The sequence below is a fragment of the Misgurnus anguillicaudatus genome, chromosome 22, assembly GCF_027580225.2.
Source record: "Misgurnus anguillicaudatus chromosome 22, ASM2758022v2, whole genome shotgun sequence".
NCBI classification, from domain to species: domain Eukaryota; kingdom Metazoa; phylum Chordata; class Actinopteri; order Cypriniformes; family Cobitidae; genus Misgurnus; species Misgurnus anguillicaudatus.
The window spans coordinates 51,477,995-51,499,993 of NC_073358.2; the positions used below are offsets into that span (position 1 = coordinate 51,477,995).

General features: G+C 34.9%; 2 protein-coding genes across 5 annotated transcripts in view; one reads left to right on the forward strand and one right to left on the reverse strand.

Annotated features, from left to right (window-relative positions):
* The first annotated feature begins 482 nt into the window (after positions 1–482).
* On the forward strand, positions 483–1,277 carry ten1 (TEN1 subunit of CST complex). Its single transcript, XM_055197947.2, has one exon. The coding sequence runs from the start codon at positions 503–505 to the stop codon at positions 1,022–1,024; it is 522 nt and encodes a 173-aa protein (XP_055053922.2). The 5' UTR covers positions 483–502; the 3' UTR covers positions 1,025–1,277.
* A 1,550-nt stretch (positions 1,278–2,827) lies between these two features.
* Positions 2,828–21,999, reverse strand: part of mcc (MCC regulator of WNT signaling pathway) — a 93,177-nt gene continuing 74,005 nt past the window's right edge. For all 4 annotated transcript variants that reach the window (XM_073860239.1, XM_073860240.1, XM_073860241.1 and 1 more), the window contains 7 exons: positions 19,368–19,469; positions 15,991–16,173; positions 11,694–11,928; positions 9,009–9,206; positions 6,621–6,712; positions 6,398–6,520; positions 2,828–5,098 (listed from right to left, as the gene is read on the reverse strand). In XM_073860239.1, coding sequence (XP_073716340.1) covers positions 4,918–5,098; positions 6,398–6,520; positions 6,621–6,712; positions 9,009–9,206; positions 11,694–11,928; positions 15,991–16,173; positions 19,368–19,469 — 1,114 coding nt within the window. In that variant the 3' untranslated portion in view covers positions 2,828–4,917. The remainder of the gene's footprint in view (positions 5,099–6,397; positions 6,521–6,620; positions 6,713–9,008; positions 9,207–11,693; positions 11,929–15,990; positions 16,174–19,367; positions 19,470–21,999) is intronic.

A 21,999-nucleotide genomic window follows, 5' to 3' on the forward strand; every position in this document is an offset into this window, starting at 1 on the left:
TACATTTTTTAATGCTTTAAATTTAACTTATTTTTTAAAATATATTTTAAAAAAATAAACAAAAAATGGCCAAAAAATATATTGGTGAACATTTTTTTTGTAAACATATTCCAAAATATATTTCAGCAAATATATTTTTGGCAATTTTTTGTATATTTTGAAATATATTTAAAAATGTATATTAAAAATATGAAGAGTTTCGTTGCAAAACGAGATAAATCCATTTTTTAACATTTTTGTCAAAACATGTTTATTATTATGTTATCATTTTATTATTTTGTTTTATGGTGCTACTAAGCTGTATTTTTAAGTTATGATGGTTTAAATCAAAACAAACCAACTGCAGTTGCATTGAAATTAATTGGAATGCACAACAAAAAAAACGAGATTTCTGAACAATTAAAAAAACGGTGGTTATCTCGTTTTGCAACGAAACTCTTCATATATTTTTGGGCCGTTTCGCTTTGTGGCGCTGTTTTGACGTGTGGGCGGGGTCAACGGAATGGGGCGTGTTTGTTGCGTCATCAGCTTGCGTCGCAGATTCAAAGATCCGTGGAAAGTTTACACACGACCAAACGCTCGTTTTGTTTTTACCACAGATTTACTTTCTCAAATGAATATGTTGCCTCATCCAGCGGTGTTTCACCTCCCATGGGAGATCAACGCATTGACAGAGGGTGCATCCGTGCGAACGTATGGCAGACTGACAAGCTACAAGCCAGAGGAGTCCAGAGTCGTTCTTAGTGCCCAGCAGTCATCCAAAAAGTGCCAGGTGTCTGTGCGAACAACATTTGTTGAACCTTTTCTTCCGATATATGGAGCTCAGTATCTTGTTCTTGGAGAGATTGAAAAGACTGAGGGTGTTAGTGAAGTTGTGTTGTGTGCACGTGCTCTGAATTGTGTTGATGGTGTAGACCTCGCATTAATACAACGGGCCATTACGGAGCAGAGATGCTTCTTTGAGGAGAGAAGACCTGAGAACAGTGTGCAAGCTTCCCAAAATGAGAACCCTCATCCCCCCTAAATGTAAAAGAAACTATGTAATGATGACATCAGAAACCAGAGCCACTGAAAGAGAGTTGCGACATTTGGAACAGATTTACAGCAATGTCAAATGATGGAGCCTCTTAAAGTTCCCGGATGTTACTGCGAGCCCCATAGAACTGCAGCAGAACAGATGATTGTGATCAACTTTTTAAAGGTTTTAGCACATAAAACGTTAAAAGAAAAAGAATGTATGTTAGCACTACATCTGAATCAATCACTTTGTGCATCAATGTGTTGTTGTGGATTATTTATCATTATAGGGCTGCATAATGATTAATCTTGACTAATCGTTTGCACAATATAGTTTTTTGTTACATCATACATATATATATATATATATAATGTGTGTACTTTGTATTATAATTGTGTATGTATAAATACACACACATTCATCTTTATTAAAAAATAAAAAACATTTTCATACAAGTATAAATGCTTATTATATAAATATATTTTGTTCCTAAACTTATACATGCATGTGTGTGTGTGTATTTATATATACATAATTATTATACACAGTACACACACATAAATGATGTAAACAAAACTTTTATTTGGCAAACAATTAGTCGCGATTAATCATTATGCAGCTCTATTAAATGAGTAGATTAGGGCAGTGGTTCCCAAATTTTTTCAGCGTGCGGCCCCCCTTGTGTACAGTGGATTCCTTTGCGGCCCCCCAAAGAAAATTTGGACAAAAACTGTTCTAAAACTCAACATTTTAATAAAAAAATTTAATTATACAAAAAAGTAGTGCTTTTGGTTAGTAGCCTTAATTTTTTTAGGTTTAATTACACAGAATTCATGATACATTAATATATTTCATAAAATGTCATAAAACTGGGGCCCCCAGTTTGAAAACCACTGGATTAGGGGGTGTTTTAAAGGGTCATGAAACCCCCTCTTTCAGCTTCAGTCTATCTATCGTTTTGAAAAAAAAAGCAACTTAAAGTCGCCATGAAAGGGAAGTAGCGATTTTCTTATATTCCCCTTGGTGACATATATCCGAGTGAAATGGCTTCTGAAATGAAAATAAAAGGTAGGGCGGGACTTGAGTTCATCCTTAGAGAACTGATTGTATCGTTTGAAGTTGGGTCATGTTGATAATTGCTGCGGTTTTTCGCCGGACCCCGCCCACCTGCCGTACCATCCAATACGAAAAAAAAATATATTTTAAATATATGCTAAATACATTTTGTAGATTTGGAAATATATGTAGTTTTAACTTTTATATATCAACATATATTTCAAAATATATTTCAAGGGCAAGCAAATACATTTCTAATTTTACGTCCCATATGGCAAAAAAAATTCTTTGCCAAAATATATTTTAAATATATGCTAAATCCGCAAAATACTTCATAACATTAATGCTCCCTCAATTAATATTCATATTTTTCATTAAGATATTTGATGGTTAAAGCGAATTTTAGTTTGGATATCTGTTTTGTTAAATAAGATCACTTTTAATAAATTACCTCATTCAATTTCAAGATCTCCTGCGTACCGATATAGTTGTCTAATGACCACATTTCACATTTTTCAGAAATGCAATGTGTTAACAAAACTGTCACTGCATCCGAAGTGGTTTTGGGTGCCACTGATCTTAGTGCTTAAGGCATCATAAAATTGTAATCTTTTATTACAATGCAAGTATTTTTCTGACCACTCTCCTTCCGAGTCGATTCCCAGTAAATGTATCATCATTCATACATTGTAAAGTTTCATTATGAGACGCAATATCATCTAAACACTAAATGAGCAACGAACACGCCACTCGCACGATTTAATATTTTATTATATAAACAAATACATTCTGTATTAAAATAAAACAAAAATGTTTGCAAAGATTTGATTCAAAAACAGATCTGTGCAAATTAGGTACAATTCACAAACCCCACTGTAGTTTCTCTAGCCCATTGTTTTGAAATGGATATGCATATACTTTTCATAAAAGAAAGCGCTGCTGTCATGTAGTCTTCCTTGTAAGAATTCATTTAAAATGCTCTCATACCTAAATATCAATCCTTACAATAACAGACATGTAAATCAGTTTATCACAGAGAGGTCAAACTGCATTATGAATAATGTATCACTATAATAAATGCCTGTTCACATTTACAGTCTTGTGGGCAGATTGGTATAAAAACAGTCCGACTGAGTGAGCAGATTTCTATTGCTTTAAGATTTCAAACATGTCCAGCACTTAAAAATGTATTTAAAACGGATGAAAAATGCTTATGCATAAATGGCACCGCAACTCAAAACCTTTGGAATAAAACAGCATTTTATAATCCACAGAAGTACAGCAGCTATTGAGGTTTCAATGCAGAAAAAAATTAAGTTTATAAGAAGGCAATGTGGTGATCCTGTGAAAAAGTGTCCTTTAAATGTGTTTGTATGAGTAAATCAGACCTGCTTCATTAGTTTGCATTAAATTAAATCTGACATAATGATATCACATTCCTCTTGTTGTACTGTATCCACATGCAAACAAATGTAAAAGCTACATCATCTAGTTGTAATCTTAGTGTAAGAAATGATTCACCTCAATTGTACATTTATATTCATACGGCATCTACGTTGCCCTATGTTTGCGGATTTTAGCTTTGGTCAAAAAGAAAACCCCCTCAAGTCACGAAACTGCAGACGTTTCCACTGAAAACAGTAAAAACATCAACAATCAATACAACACAGATTAAACCTTTATAAATCACTTTATAATTTATAGAGGAATATTTTCTTATATTCACACACGGGTTGCTTGTTTTAATAATCTGTGAGGAACACCCTGACTTCATCACAAAATCATATAAGTAAAAAATAAAGACGATTATTTTAAACCAAAATGATTTGCATTTCAACATATATAAAACCCATCGTCATGAAAATGCCACAATACAAATCATTATGCAAAATAACTGCTTCTTATCAAAATAATTTTTTTTTGCAACGAATGTTTGTGAACTGCTGTGCTAAATTATGTAAATGTCTTGTTTACTGCAAGTGCGTAGCTGCTGTAAAACTCTTCAGATTGAATATGTAAATGACATTATATGATGAAAATGATGATTGATGACATCATGTGAAATTCTGCTTCATAGATAGACTGTAAAATATTATAAAGCATCATGAAATCTTTCAATGAGTTGATACATTAAAAACTAATGACTGATAAAAATGGCCATTATGTTTTAAAAACTGAAACTTAATGAAAATGCTTTCATTTACTAAATATGGTTTTAATACTGTATGACTTACTTTTGTCTGTAAAACTATTAAAAAAAGTGTTTGCTTAGCAGATTGTTCTGCATACACAAAGACATTAAACCAATGTAAACAAAAGACTTTATCACACAAGATACGTACAGTATATGATACTTTAATCATATTTTATGATTCAGATTCGGTCTGAATATCATTTATGTTCTACAGAAGAGAGAAAGTCATACAGATTTGATCTAAATAATGGTGAGTAAATGTGAATGTGTGTGAGGAAGGTTGTGATTGTTTACTTCACAAAGTAGCGTCCAAAATGTTTGGAAGAAGAACGCAGTCATATAGTAACAAATATTACAAAAAAGTTCTTTCATTATGATTTTTTTCCAGTCTAAAGTCTTTTCTAAATAAAAACAGTACAGGACTTCTTATTCCAAAGCATGATTGACAGCTGTCACATGACTGTGAAGAGACGTCCAGCCGCGTGTGTGTGTGTGCCCTGAAAGACTGTCGTCTGTCGTTGGACCTCTGCCATACTATTGGTTATTCCTGACATGTTGGAGACCTCTCATTGGCTGTATATCTCTGTCAGTTGACTTTGGGTGATGTCTGTCCGATGCACGGCGGTGATGGGAGTAAACTGTCTGTTTATCAGAGCGAGGTCTCATTGGTGTGCGGTCGTGACGTCTCCTCTTCTAGAAGAGCGATGCGTTGTTTTAGCATCCGCACCTGCGTCTCGTGTCTCTCCACCATGGCGATCATCTGAGACTCCAGCTTCTTCAGTTTGTTCTGATGTTTCTTCTTTGCTTTCTCATACGCCGCCACCAGATTACTGCATAACACAAACACAACGTCAGCATACTGGTGTTTAATATATTTCAAAAAAGGCGAAATGTAAACAAATCTTTTTTGGTCTGCAACTACAGAAACTTTTTTTAGTAAGCAAAAAAAATTTCATATAGTTTTAACATGATATTAAAGAACTACTTAATAACATATATAAAAGTTGCATTTGTTACCACAACATCTTATATGATATCACAATTGAAAGTTGCTTTTACAATATGTAGCCTACTGTATTTGCCTTGGTTAATGTTAATTTTTATAAATGCTTTTTCAAATGCATTAACTAATGTTAACCATCAGATCAAAATCACACTGGAAACCCATATGGCAAAAAATATATTTTCAAATATACAAAAAAGCAAAAAAAATTACTGAAATATATTTACAAAATTGTATTTTTCAGCAAAATATTTTTCGGCCATTTTATTTAAATTTTGAAATATATTTTAAGAATAAATATATTTTTAAGCATTTATATTCATGTCACATTGGCAGAAAAACTTAACATGAACATAACATGTTTGAAAAGATTACAATTAAATATATTTTAACTGCCAAAATAATATAAATATAATTTAATATTTTATACATACTTATACATTTAATACAAACATTCATATTTTGGCCAGGAAGAATATTTTTGCAGTATGGGCTGTAAAATTAGAAATGTATTTGTTGCCCCTAACATAATTTTGAAATATACGTTAATATATGAAGATTAAAAATTATATATTTTCACATAAAAATATATTTAATTAAGCTTCATTTTTAAAAAAATGTGGGGCTGTCAAAAATTAATCACGATTTTTGTGTTGACATAATATATTTGTGTGTGTGTTGTGTGTAATTATTATGTATATATAAATACATACATACAATATATATCTTTAAGAAAAATGCTATTTATGTATATAGATTTTTAATGTATATATAATATAAAATGTATCGAAATCTTAATAAATATATATAAACATATATAAATATACACATTTAAATGTCTCTTAAATACATACATGCATGTGTGTGTATTTATATATAAAAAAATTATTACACACAGTGCACACACATATATTAAGCAAAAACAAACTTTTATTTTGTATGCGATTAAACTTTTGACAGCCCTAAAAAAATGTGTGCCGTATGGGAATCGGCAAAGCCTAAACTTTTTTTTTTAAATAAACTATTATTTGTTGTTATTTAACTATTATTAAATATAAAAAAAATGTAATAAATACTAAAAGGACTAATAATCCAGTGTTGTGTAAATGTAAGTATGTCGTGTTACCTGTTGGCTCTTTTTAGGTCATTGACAAACTCAGCAGACTGTTGATGTCGGACTTCACTGCTCTTTGTGAGTCTTTCTAAAGCAGTGACCAACTCCTGTACACGAGCCTTTAACTTCTTCTCTCTTTAAAATAAAAATCAAATGTCATGAATGTTAATGTTAATATTTTTATTTTTATTTTTTAAACGGATCAATGTGCAGCAATATAAATATGATGTTTGACCTCCTGAGGGCGCTGCTGAGCTCCGCCGCGAGATCGCTGTCATTCAGACTTCTCACATCAGACAGACTGATCGCAGGAGAATCACCAGAGTCCTGAACACACACACAGACAAAGGCATAGACATTTATAATCTTACAGATAAATAATTAATTTAAACTAATCTTACAATCATTAACATAGGCCTATTTTACAATTCTGTTTAAAGAACTGTAACAAAACTTCTTTACCAGTCCAAACACGACGTTTAGTAAACCGAAAACCACAATGAGCTTTTAAATGACATGACATTAGATGTTCACTATTTATTAACTTGACATTTCAAAAATTAGTTTTATTTTCAGAGAAAGAGAGGTGAAAAAGCTCAAGAGAAAATGTGAAATGAAGGCGTGTAAAAGTTTAAAGGTCCACAAGGGGGCGTCTGTCTACCTGAATCCCCATACAAAACATTTATTTGGCCAAAAAGATATTTTAAATATATGCTAAATACATTTTATAGAAAGTAATGCTCAATAAAATATATTTTTGAATTCGGAAATATATTTAGTTTTAACCTTCATATATCAAAATATTCAACATGTATTTTAAGGGAAAGCAAATAAATTTCTAATTTTACATCCCATATGGCAAAAATGTATTCTTGCCAAATTATCTTTTAAATATATACTAAATACAAACTAATTTATAAAGTTTATTTTTGAAGTTGAAACTATATTTAATATGTGTACAGGTTTGTAACAATGTTTTTTTCCCAATGTGACGTAAATATATTTCCTTGGATTGAAAAACATGAGGGCTATATTTAATTTTTAATTCTTTAAAATATAATTATTTAAAAATATATTTCAAAAATGGCCAAAAATATTTCAGTGAAAAATATATTTTTGCAAACATATTCTAATATATATATATATATATATATATATATATATATATATATATATATATATATATATATATATATATATATATATATATATATATATATATATATATATATATATATATATATATATATAAAATATATATTAGAATGCAAATCTTTTTTTTATATTTTGAAATATATTTTATATATTTAAAAATATATTTTTGCTGTATGGGCTGGTCTGACCTGCACACGCACACATCTCACACTGTTATTAATGGTTTTAGGAATAAGAGCTGACATAAACCCTTTTGGGAAAATGTGATTTTATTGTTAAGAATATTGATGGTGGCTTTGTTTTATTTTGGAAACATGTACTTGTAAGAGATTACCATACGACCAATAGTATTTACATAATAAATCTGATTCTTCTATTAGCAAAATGTATTTTTCAGAAATCTGAAGAAAAAAAACATAAAAAAGAAATGAAACTTTATATTGATTCAATAAGATTTTCTTTAAAGCAAAAGGCACTGAAAATGTTTAAAATCTGTACTTTATTTAATATTTTATTATAAATTTCCCCTAGCATATTTTTGTCTTTGTTATATTATTATTGTTAAGTGTTTGATTGATGATTGTTGTCAATTCAATAAAAAATAATAAATAAGAGCTGACATTAAGAAATAACCTCACATCCTCTGATAAGACAGACTGTCAGAGATATAACATAAGAAATGAAAGATGTTTTTTCTACATACGGTACGGTTTATCTAAAGAGGAGCAGATTTTTGTAAATGATCTTCATAAATCAGTCATGAGTCTAACCGGGTCCACAGGTTTGTGTTAAGATTACATTCAGGAGCATTGCTAAAGATAGATGTGTCTGAGATATCCTCACTAAACTAGTGAAGTAAAAATATAAATCCAGACTGAACTTTAGACTAAACAGTCTCTGATTTAAACCTTATTACAATACACGTAAGAAGTTCAATATCATATTTATGTCATTTCATTTGAACTTCTAGAGCACTTGAACCCGACATAAACACTCATATAAGCCCAGCTGGTTTTAGGCGAAGGAAAAGTGAAGTAGACGAGGTGAAGTCAAGAGTCTTTAATAATTCACTCGAGCTTCTGGCTGAAGAAAACACAAACAGAAATCTGCAGACTGCTTGCAGATCTTTTCTTATATTCTTAAATCTCACAGACCGACGAGAGACCCTGAAATCTTACTGCTGCCAAACATCAAAACCCAGTCAGGCACCATAACACAACACATACTTCATATCATAAAGCGCTCATGTTGTATATGTTTAATTATTCAAACACAGATGAATCATTGCAGGTCAGTAATGAAAACAATCACATTCATTCTGGTCTTTGGCCTTCTGGTTGTATGGATGTGCAAGACTACAAGTGTTTAAACCGTACGGTGTGTAGTGTATATACTATAAATCACATGATTTCATCTTTGATGGAGGTGGCGTTCAGCTGCTTTTATGTATACTATAAATCATATTTACCCTGCTCTTGTCTTTGCTGCCGGTGGAGTTTAGCGATCGTCGTCTCTGTTCCTGATGTTCCTCCACCTCAGATTTTAGATGTTCGATGTGAACCAGATACGCTTGTTCCTGAGCTTCACGTGTGCTCAACTTGAGCTCCAGAGCTTTCTTCTCTTTCTCCAACAGATACAACTGAGCCTTCAACTCGGCCATCTCCTCCTGCAGAAAAATCATCGGGAACATTAACACGAAGAATGGGCCGGTTATCGGTTTCAAGGTATACCGAGGATTTAAAGAGTCAAGGTTTCAAAACCAGTAAAATTTTCTGTGATACCGTTTTTAAAGGTATAAGTTGTGTTTACACAAAATTCATGTAATTGATTTGATATTAACATTTAATATTACAGCTACAATTTGTTTGAAAGAATATTATAATTTAAAGGCTTTATTTTTACTTGCCATTTATGTTATATGTTGCTTAAAAAAGTGTATTGTGTCCAGTTGAAAAGTTGTTTATATACACAAACATTTAAAAATAGCACATTTTAGAGTTGCAATGGCAAAACCACAAAACTAGGAAAATGCGAAACTGTGGTATTTTGTTTAAGGTTATCTCATACCGCCAAAATCTCATACCGGCCCATGCCTGATTAAGACACAGTACAGTGATTATTACTATAGTAAAGCACATGCAAATGAGTTTGGGCGTAAAAGTGAAGGTTAAAGGGAAGAATGAGATGTAGATCTGTTAATGAGTGAAGGCAACAAACTTAAAAATAATAAATAAACTAAACACCGATATATCTGCTGATGATGCTTGCTATGCTGCTCAATGAATCACGGTGCAATGCCGCTACATCGAAAAGCAGCGCTTGTGTGCAGAAACTCAATATGCACTGCAGATGAAGAACTATACACACGCAGCTTCGGGAAATGACTTAAGGATATTGCTGTTCTTCAAACCTTTTCAGGTATTTTCATGATAATAAAGAATCTGTATAATGATTATGTTTGACGAGTGTTGTTTTTTCAAACACATATTATAAACGACTCAAACTAACAGTGATTTCAGATCGATAAGAACTTACTGATCAAAAGCCGTAGTAAATGAAATAGCTGTGAATATTATCGGCTGTGCGATCAGCCAGGTATTATTAGTGTATTTTGACATTTATCGGAGCACCCCTAATTAAGATTTGGGCTGCAACCAATGATAATTTTTATAATCGATTAATCGGGCGAATATTTTTCCTTCAATTAATCGACTTATCGGATAAAAACATAAATATACTCAATTAGATTTTTCACTTATAGCTAAATACGGCACTAAAGTAAGGTATTCACGTGCAGATGTGTACTTTTAAAAGTGCAAAAGCCATACACTACTACAGAGTTTTAATAATATAATCTTTTTAACTCTTTCCCCGCCATTGATGAGTTATTTCGTCAATTAAGAGAAAACATTTCCCTTCCAATGACGCTTTCCTGATGAGTTTTTATGGTAATCTGTAATGCCACTATTATCCACTAGATGGCAATGTTACCTAATTTATAAAAAATGACGCAAAAACAAATTTAATACATTTTAAACTCTGTGTATGTTGTGATCTTCATTCTGAATCTGATCTTTAACAATATTCCTTTACAAAAAAACCTTTGCAATTACTTCAGCTGTTTGATCAAAATTAGGCATTTTTGAAGTAACCTACGCAACTTTAAGAGGTTACAAAACAAAAACGAAGATAAGATGCCGTTCCCCCGTTTTGTTTGTTTGTTTGTTTGTTTGTTTGAAAGCAGAGGCTATGCTCTTTCATTTGATATATTTACATGTATATATATTTATAGAAAAAAGTTTTCCTATAAGGCATTTTGTGAAAATTACAAAAAAATGCTGGCTGGCAACTTTTTTGAAAAAGGCTGACGGGGAATGAGTTAATTTTGATATTTTTCAAGCTTTAGATAAAAAAGTTTGTGCAGCTTTTAAATAGTAAAACATCTTTAAATGTCAAAAGATAAACAAACAAAACAAATTGAGTCTTCAGAGATGTGTTGGTGAGGAACATTTGCCACAGATTAATAATATCTTTTTTAATCTTCAACTTTAGACCTTAATGAGAATTAACATTATTCATTAATAACAAAATAAATAAGCCATTATGATATAAAAGTGATATACATGCATTGTTACAGTAATAAACTTACTTTAAAACAGATTATTAGTTTGTGGTTCAATATTATTTTTATGAAAACCCAACAACAATTAAACAAATACAAACTCACTTATATTAAAGGATGAAATTAATCCTTTATTAACCAACATTTACTTGCGCTTTTGCTGCCGTAATTGTCCTTCAGGGTTGCCAGACACGTGCAACAAAACCAGCCCAATGGCCATTCAAAATCATTCCTAAAGCACCCCTATGATTATTCATAGCCCAAATACTAATAACTAATGAAACAAATCCATCCATCTCTAGCCCACAGAAAAACCTCAACCTGCGGGAACAATTCAATTCAGAACTCTGCTGAAAGGCAGAGGACCTGGCAACACTGCAAATCTGGCAACGCTGTCTTGCTTTTAAACAAGCTGGTCACATGGTAAGAAAAAGAAGCGCCTGATAAACATGCAGCTCGCATTGTATGAAGAAAAAGTGCTATAAGTTGTTGCAGCCCTAAATTGATAGAGTTTGAAAGTTAAGTTTGTACCTTCATGGCCATGAGCTCTTGCATGAGTACAGCGTTCTCCAGGTCGAGTCTCTGCGTGTCACCGCGAGGTTTCACATCACAGCTCAATGGGTCGATGTGAACGCTCTCCAGCTCCAGCATGGTCAGTTTGACAGCAGCGCGATCGTTCTTCAGCTGCTGGATGTAATCCTTCAACCTCTGCTCGTCTTCTTTAGAGAAATCTGTGTCACAGCTGCTGGCCGTAGAGCTGGTGGTGCTATACACACACACACACACACACACGCACACGCACGCACGCACGCACGCACACACACACACACACACGAGTTAGACAAGATAACCAACAACACCAATCCTCCCTCTTTGGCTGGATTTACAAACCAATTCTTGTTGCCCAATTCCAATTTGTTGCCTGTATTTGATGTTTTGACGAACCGATTTTGACGATTATCTTTTAAAAGCGACTCGTATCTGATAACTGCATTTACACTAAACACTTGGCAAAAAAATTCAAGGTAGACATACTGACCCGAAACAGCTTAAACCACAAAGAAAGTAAAATGTCGCGATAAGCAATGGACACAAATTAAATGATTATACAAGACACGTCTTAAAGGAATAGTCTACTCATTTTTAATATTAAACTATGTTATTACCTTAACTAAGAATTGTTGATACATCCCTCTATCATCTGTGTGCGTGCACTGGAGCGCGCTGCGACGCTTCGATAGCATTTAGCTTAGCCCCATTCATTCAATGGTACCAATCAGAGATAAAGTTAGAAGTGACCAAACACATCAACGTTTTTCCTATTCAAGACGAGTAGTTATACGAGCAAGTTTGGTAGTACAAAATAAAACGTAGCACTTTTCTAAGCGAATTTAAAAGAGGAACTATATTTTATGGTGTAATAGCACTTTTGGGAGTACTTCGACTCGCCTGAAAAGTCCGCTTCCCTTCTCACTCTCATAATGGGAGAGGGAGGGTGTTACTGCGCCGAGTCGAAGTACTCCCAAAAGTGCTATTATGCCATACAATATAGTTCCTCTTTTAAATCCGCTTAGAAAAGCGCTACGTTTTATTTTGTACCACCAAACTTGCTCGTATAACTACTCGTCTTAAATAGGAAAAACGTTGATGTGTTTGGTCACTTCTAACTTTATCTCTAAATGGTACCATTGAATGAATGGGGCTAAGCTAAATGCTATCTTAGTGTCGCAGCGCGCTCCAGCGCCCACGTGCACGCACACAGACGACAGAGGGATGCACCAACTCTTCCCAGCCAAGGCAATAACACAGTTCAACATTGAAAATGAGTAGACCATTCCCCTAACATGAGACTATCCAATACTTTGCGGACGCGAATGCATGTATCCGATTTTTTCCACATATAAATGAGGCCTGAAACCTGTAGGACAATATCAGAATCTAAGCACTTTTCCCCTGCTTACATGTCCGTGGGTCATATCCGATCTGTGCCACATGCGGGAAAAAATCGGAATTGAGTCACTTAAAACATGCAGTGTAAATGCAACCTTGGAAACACAAAACTCATGAAAAATGGGCATCACTTATAAAATCAAGAAATTAAATTGCAAAAAAATGTCATAATGTTTGATGCCCGTATCCGATGCCCGCCCATATTTGATGGTATCGTTAAAAAGGTCATAATAGGTACTGATATGCACTACTAAATACAAAGGTGTACTTTTTAAAAGGGTTCCACCAAAGTGACATCTTTTATAGCTGTACATTTTAATTACAATATGACATTTTATCCCTCTAAATTCTGTATTGTAAAATGACTGTAATGCATAGAGATGTTTGTTTCTTGTAACTGTAATACTGTCTATTGTTTGCCGACAGACGAACTGTTATCTACCTGCTGAAGTCAATTTCTAACAAATCTGCTGCTCATTCTAAAGTCTTGTCATGAATAAACCACACAATCACACTGAAGCGTGAACAATTCCTCTAAATGACTCTCCTTCCCTCAATTAACCATCCACCTCATTACAATGACAATTCCCATTATCATCCGCTGTATAAAAACACGTCTGCAGGTCTGTCAGCGTCCCCGTTCACCGCCTGCACGTCAATGAATAAAACAATAGCGGCTGAGTCGTTACGGTTTTCTGTGCTTCATCACAACAGACATATTAATAATCATTCACACACTTCAATAAGCAAGAAAAGATTACTGCCATAAAACAGATCACACGTTAATTAAAAATAACAAAAGCTTGAATGTGAATGCTTTGTACAGGAGGCACCGGAAATTTTTATCAGTCGCCATCAAAACGTAAGGAACCCTCAGAACATTTTGCATGAAAATCCAGCTAAACACATCTAACTACCCATCAATGAGAAGAACAGGATCACCTCAACCTCTCAACATCTCTAACAGACATTGATGCGATCGGTCTGGTTGAATGGAGGAAAATCAATGACTGGTTATTGGAGAAATGTCTCCGAAATCCAGAGGAACAAATAGACCTTCAATCATCTGATGGTACAAAAGAAGACGAACCGATCTGCATTGAGAAAAGTGTGCGCGGGTGATTCTCACGAAAACTTGGTTTTAAAAATGTCAAGCATGAAAATGTAAAAATTGCTTAAATTTACCTTTTTTCCCACCAGACATTGAAAAACAAAGTCTGGAGTAAATGGGAACATTAATTTAAAAACTTTTACTTATCATTTAACACTTTTTGTAACATAATTAAAAAAATTAGTCCTAAAAAATCTCATTACCGCAACAGTCAGAAAACATCAACACTGACATATTTTCAAAATGACATGACAAACCTGAAAGAACATAATTTGGAGATTCTGCACATGCATTTAAAATCAAAGTATTATGCTTCTATTAATTAAATTAACATTTAATAAGCATCTGTTGCGGTAATGATAATCAAAATGTCGTGTAAGCATTCTGACAAGACAATATTTCAAATTAACTGTAAAAAAATGATCTTACCTGGTAGCCATCTTGAAGTAACTGGTCCATGTGCTTGGTCACTCAAAATCAAACTTTATTAAAATTCTGTATGTGTGCTTAAACTGTTCTCAAAAAGTGTTGCGGAGGATGAGAACATCAGGCATGGACACATCATTTTCCGAATTTTTCATTATTATTATACATGAATATTCAGTAAATATTTTTTCTGTCATCTAAAGTAGTCTAGCAAAACATCCATTTATTTTTTTCTTAATATTTTTGTTAATTTGATTAAATTACAACATAACGCAAGTTCAAACCCAGCCGGACACATTGCGGTAATGAGAATTTCAGCAGAAAATCAGATAAAATTTACAATTATAAATTCTTATGTTGAAATCACACATTGTGCAAGGTAGAACACAGTATTGTGTTAATTCTGATGCTTTTTAATGTTACTATATTACACATTTTAAAGCTAAAATCATTAGTGCCGTGGTGTTTCAATGGTTTCGTGAGAATCACCCGCATGCATTTAAATCATAAACCTTGCATTTATTTACACACTGCTGTACAACATTGTTACAACAGCCATGAATTCATTTATTTCTCATTTAAAAAATAAAACAAAACGTGCTGTGATAAATGCCATCAGCAGATCGAAACGCAGGTCTCCATCATGTGCATCCTCCTGTTTGTGTGTTTATCCCCCCCGAGACATCTTTTTTCTGCTGTATTCATATACTCATAAGCAATGATAAAATACATATTTAACATGTTATTGATCCTACAGTACACACACAAACACATGGCCTAGCAATACAGCATCTCTTTTGGACAGATATACTGTAAGCCACACAAATAAAAGTGCATTACGAGTCATTGAAAAGGTATTTGTAATACAAAGTCATACAATGACCAACCAAATCTGTACGACCCTCATTCTCCAAGAGATGTCACTTTAAGACCCCTGAAATAATGAAGCACAATGGGTTTTTGGTGGAGCCCAGCGGCTCAGACTGAAGTAAGAGTGACAGGTGGGTTATTGGAAAGATATTTGTTCTGCACCGAGTCTACATTAAAGCTCATGGGGAAACTCGGCACATATATTCAGCACTGAGTCTGTGTTGTCATGGGCAACAACCGGACCAGAACCAGAATATAAAACAGCACAGAAGAGCAGAGGATCCCCACAGCATTCACATCACGCACAAACACCATTCACAAATATCCCGAAATAAAGGAAGAACTATAGGAAGAATAAATGTCATCATGATGCTGGCAACATCAAGGTCATGGGTTTAATTCCCAGTGTGCACGGCTTCATAACGTATTTAACAGATGAATAGTTCACAAGTATATATAAAAGATGTGCACCTGGTGTGACTGTTAGATGACAGACTCTCCCACGGCTGCACGCTACAACCTGCGACTGCAAACCCGGCGCCGCAGCTGCCGTCCAGTCTGATCAGGAGGTCTTTGGCGGCGATTTCTGCAGTCTTTCTTCTGTCGTGAGCTTTCTTCAGGATCTGTGTGATGCTCTCTTCACCCACCTGCTCTCCGACATTATATACAAACACACACACAGACCAAACACATTTAAAACACTTAACAAACATGCCATGATTATTTATACAGTACTTTAGTATGATGCATGTCCACAAATAGTATTTGCGTGGTGGTTTAAGTTTAAAGACATGTTATGACTAGATCTGAACTGAACCTAACAAATATTTATTTCTGTTTATTGCTGATGTGCTTGGATGCTTGTGTGTGAAGAGCAGCAGAGATACAAACAGATTACAACAATAAATCATTTAATGAAGTGTTGGAGAATAATGATTAGAAATGATGCATGCTCATTAAACAGAGAGAGAGACAGAGAGAGAGAGAGAGACAAAAGTGTGTGTATGGGGTTATTTATACAACAATGGTTTCAGACAAATACATGAAATTTATTATGCGCTTGGCTGTTCAGTCACATGACAATGCCGTTTTTTGGTCCAGAAAATTTTAAAAACGGTTGAAAACAAGTTTTTCACAACCATAACACTTCTTTAAAAAGTTTACAAAATTTGGCACTTTATAATCTATTGTACAAATTGTTTGTATTTGACTCTCTGTATATGAATGCATATGTGTGCATGCACGTAAGATTTCTTTACAAAATAACATTACCACCTACTGGCCTGGCACACCGTGTGCATTTTTCTATATCGTTGTCATGTAAATAAAGCCTTAATGGGGCGTACACACGAAATGTGAATTCAACGATTTGTCAGAGTAGATTACATACAAAGTCAATGCAAAAACACGAAAAGATGCAAACTCACATGGGGCAATACGAATGAAGCGAATTGGGCGGTGCAATTACCGCGAAAACATGAAAACATGTGATATTCACGTCAAACACCTTGGGTAAGTTAAAAAATTCAACACACTAAATGCGAATTTAACAATTTGCACGAGTAGATTACAAACCAAGTCAACGAAAAAACATTAATAGATGGAAACTCGTGCGGGGTGATACGAATGACGTAAATTTGGTAACGCGATTGCCATGAAAACATGACATTCACGTTAAACACCTTGCGTAAGTTGAAAATATTTAACACACCAAATGCGAATTCAACAATTTGTGCGAGTAGATTACGTACAAAGTCAATGCAAAGATGTCAATAAACACAAACTCGCGTGTGATGATGTGAATGACGTGAATTTGGTGGCGCAATTGCCACGAAAACATGTGATATTCATGTTAAACACCTTGCGTAAATTGAAAATATTTAACACACTAAATGCGAATTCAACATTTTGTGCGAGTAGATTACATACAAAGTCAATGCAAAGACGTCAATAGACGCAAACCCGCGCGGGGCGATGCGAATGTTGTGAATTTGGCGGCGCGATTGCCATGAAAACATGTGATATTCGTGTCAAACACTTTGTGCAAGTTGAAAATATTCAACACAATAAATGCGAATTCAACAATTTGCATGAGTAGATTACAAACATAGTCAATGCAAAGACGTCAATAAACGCAAACTCGCGCGTGATGATGCGAATGAGGGGAATTTGGTGGCGCGATTGCCACGAAAACATGTGATATTCGTGTCAAACACCTTGCGTAAGTTGAAAATATTTAACACACCAAATGCGAATTCAACAATTTGTGCGAGTAGATTACGTACAATGTCAGTGCAAAGATGTCAATAAACACAAACTCGCGCGTGATGATGCGAATGACATGAATTTGGTGGCGCGATTGCCACGAAAACATGTAATATTCATGTTAAACACCTTGTGCAAGTTGAAAATATTTAACACACTAAATGCGAATTCAACATTTTGCGCGAGTAGATTACATACAAAGTCAATGCAAAGACGTCAATAAACGCAAACTCGGTTGGGATGATGCGAATGAGGGGAATTTTGTGGCGCGATTGCCACGAAAACATGTGATATTCATGTCAAACCCCTTGTGTAAGTTAAAAATATTCAACACACCAAATGCGAATTCAACAATTTGCGCGAGTAGATTACATACAAATCAATGCAAAGACGTCAATAAACGCAAACTCATGTGGCATGATGCGAATGAGGGGAATTTGGCGGTGCGATTGCCACGAAAACATGTAATATTCACATCAAACACCTTGCATAAGTTGAAAATATTTAACACACCAAATGCGAATTCAACAATTTGTGCGAGTAGATTACGTACAAAGTCAATGCAAAGATGTCAATAAACACAAACTCGCTCGTGATGATGCGAATGACGTGAATTTTGTGGCGCGATTTCCACGAAAACATGTAATATTCGTGTCAAACACTTTGTGCAAGTTGAAAATATTCAACACAATAAAGGCGAATTCAACAATTTGCACGAATAGATTACATACATAGTCAATGCAAAGACGTCAATAAATGCAAACTCGAGCGTGATGATGCGAATGAGGGGAATTTGGTGGCACGATTGCCACGAAAACGTGATATTCACGTCAAACACCTTGCGTAAGTTAAAAATATTCAACACACCAAATGCGAATTCAACAATTTGCGCAAGAAGATTACATACAAAGTCAATGAAAAAGACATCAACAGACACAAACCCGCGCCGATGCGAATGACGTGAATTTGGCGGCGCGATTGCCACAAAAATGTGATATTCGCGTAAAACGCATCTATGCGCAAGTTGAAAATTTGCATGACACAAAGTTAAATCCCCCGAGCAATCCAAAGCGAGGAACGCGATGCTTCGTGTTTGGTGTGCACACAGCGTAATGTAAATATAGCCTGATGGGGCGCACACACCAAATACGAATTCAACAATTTGCGCAAAGCATCGCTTTCCTTGTTGGATTATTCGCGGGATTTAACTTTGTGTCATGCGAATTTTACGCTTGAGTTGAATATTTTTTCACTGTTGCGTAGACGTATTTGAGGCGAATAGCGCGTGTTCATTTTTCGCATCGGCCTGTGCGAGTTGTGTCTATCTTTGCATTAACGTTCTTATTCGCTAATTCATTACAAAGTTGTGTTGTATATGCACAAATCACTGAATTTTTGTTTTGGTGTGTACGCCCCATAAGAGTGAGAGAGTGTGAGAAATAGTGAGAGAGACAGAAAAACAGAGAAGCAGAGGAAACTGTAATTATTACAGGATATACATTTAAGAGCTGTAAGAACTGAATAACATGAATATGTTATAAAATATGTTATATACTGTATATAAATGGTGTTTGTGTGTCTTACCGACAGCACTGACTCCAGAAGCCCTGAACTGACCCAGGACCAGTCCCTGTTCACTCTCTGCTAGAGACAATAGCAGCTCATAGGCCTCAATACACTGTTCACTGCAACACAAACACACACATAATGATACACAACACTGAAACACACAAGCACACATAATGACATCTGACACACACACGTTCCCATCACAATGTTTATCCTGTTGATTTGCTTAAGTGTGTGTGAGAGCTGTGTGTGTGTGATTAATTGTCATGTTGTGTTCATTTGGCATCGTCTCTGTCTTAAGAGGGTTTGACTGTGCGCTCCCGCTCATGTAAAACCCTCCGAACATCAGTCTCTGAGGACGAAATTCAATCAAACCCTCCACCTTCTGCTTCAGTGAGATGTGTAACCCAACACAGATGGTCTGATCTAACGCATCATCAGAGAATCAGCCAATCAGAGGCATCAAATTTAACAGCCTCTGCAGTTAATCATCAATGTAAACAAAATCACATAAAGGCAACATAAAATAGCATCACAAGTCAAGTATAGTTATGAAGCGCATTTGTTCAATTTTGCATTGTTTCATAGCAGCTTCACCAAAAAGATGGTGGAACCTTAGAAAATGGGAGAATTATTATATATACAGTATTACTGCAAATGTTATTGTCCCTTGTAAATAGATTATAATCTGACTATCAGACATTTAGGGTCAGATTTACTAAGAGCTTGCACCAGCGCAAATCATCTTTTGTTGTAAAAAACTACAATCAAGATTTACTAAAGAGACAAAGTAAAAAATTCACGATAAAAATACGTTACTTTTGCGACCGACTTCATTGCATATGCATTTGTAGAAGTTTCCCTTAAGAGGCAAAATTTATTGGAGGATTTAAATGAAACACAATTTAATAAGATTTGTGCTTATCAATTTACTAGTATTTGCGCAAATATTTAACGTTCCGAAAAAAGCATGTCTTATGTCATTATGGAAATGAGATTTTTGCGCCTCTGTTCTTCGTTTTAGATCTCGATATAAGATTACAAAATAAATTGCCTTTGTTAAATCAATAAATTGCTTTAAAAAACCCTAAAAATGATTTTTCTCTAAAATTTCTACACTCACCTAAAGGATTATTAGGAACACCATACCAATACTGTGTTTGACCCCCTTTCGCTTTCAGAACTGCCTTAATTCTATGTTGCATTGATTCAAACCAGTGCTAAAAGCATTCTTTAGAAATGTTGGCCCATATTAATAGGATAGCATCTTGCAGTTGATAGAGATTTGTGGGATGCACATTCAGGGCATGAAGCTCCCGTTCCACCACATACCAAAGATGCTCTATTGGGTTGAGATCTGGTGACTGTGGGGGCCATTTTAGTACAGTGAACTCATTGTCATGTTTTAATTTGAAATGATTCGAGCTTTGTGACATGGTGCATTATCATGCTGGAAGTAGACATCAGAGGATGACTACATGGTGGTCATAAAGGGATGGACATGGTCAGAAACAATGCTAAGGTAGGCTGTGGCATTTAAAAGGTGCCCAATTGGCACTAAGGGGCCTAAAGTGTGCCAAGAAAACATCCCCCACACCATTACACCACCATCACCAGCATGCACAGTGGTAACAAGGCATGATGGATCCATGTTCTTATTCTGTTTACGCCAAATTCTGACTCTACCATCTGAATGTCTCAACAGAAATTGAGACTCATCAGACCACGCAACATTTTTCCAGTCTTCAACTGTCCAATTTTGGTGAGGTCGTGCAAATTGTAGCCTCTTTTCCTATTTGTAGTGTATATGAGTGGTACTCAGTGGGGTCTTCTGCTGTTGTAGCCCATCCGCCTCAAGGTTGTGCGTGTTGTGGCTTCACAAATGCTTTGCTGCATACCTCGGTTGTAACGAGTGGTTATTTCAGTCAAAGTTGCTCTTCTATCAGCTTGAATCAGTCGGCTCATTCTCCTCTGACCTCTAGCATCAACAAGGCATTTTCACCCACAGGACCGCCGCATACTGGATGTTTTTCTCTTTTCACACCATTCTTTGTATAACCTAGAAATGGTTGTGCGTGAAAATCCCAGTAATTGAGCAGATTGTGAATACTCCGACCGGCCCGTCTGGCACCAACAACCATGCCACGCTCAAAATTGCTTAAATCAGCTTTCTTTCCCATTCTGACATTCAATTTGGAGTTCAGGAGATTGTCTTGACCAGGACCACACCCCTAAATGCATTGAAGCAACTGCCATGTGATTGGTTGATTATATAATTGCATTAATGAGAAATTGAACCGGTGTTCCTAATAATCCTTTAGGTGAGTGTATAATGTATTAGCCGTGTTAAGACTGTATAGGAGATTGCAAATGCAAAGATAAAATGTATCTTTAATGTAAGAATGTAACACACAGTTTAAATGTGGAGGGCTGTAGATCTTTCCAGATAACTAAACGGGTGTCTAGCGATGCTAACAATTGCTTGTTCAGTGTGTAATAAATTTGATTTATTTTAAAGATTCAGTGGCTGATCCAGGAACAGACGTTTCACCTTCTTTAACAGCATTTAAGGCTTTAAAACTCTTCACCGTGAATACAAATGAACCCTTCAGGAGTGCATACGAGAGATTTCAGCACTACTGTCGT

Excerpts from the sequence above, each read along its gene's own strand:
- ten1 (XM_055197947.2), top strand. The coding sequence starts at position 503 with ATGGGGCGTGTTTGTTGCGTCATCAGCTTGCGTCGCAGATTCAAAGAT.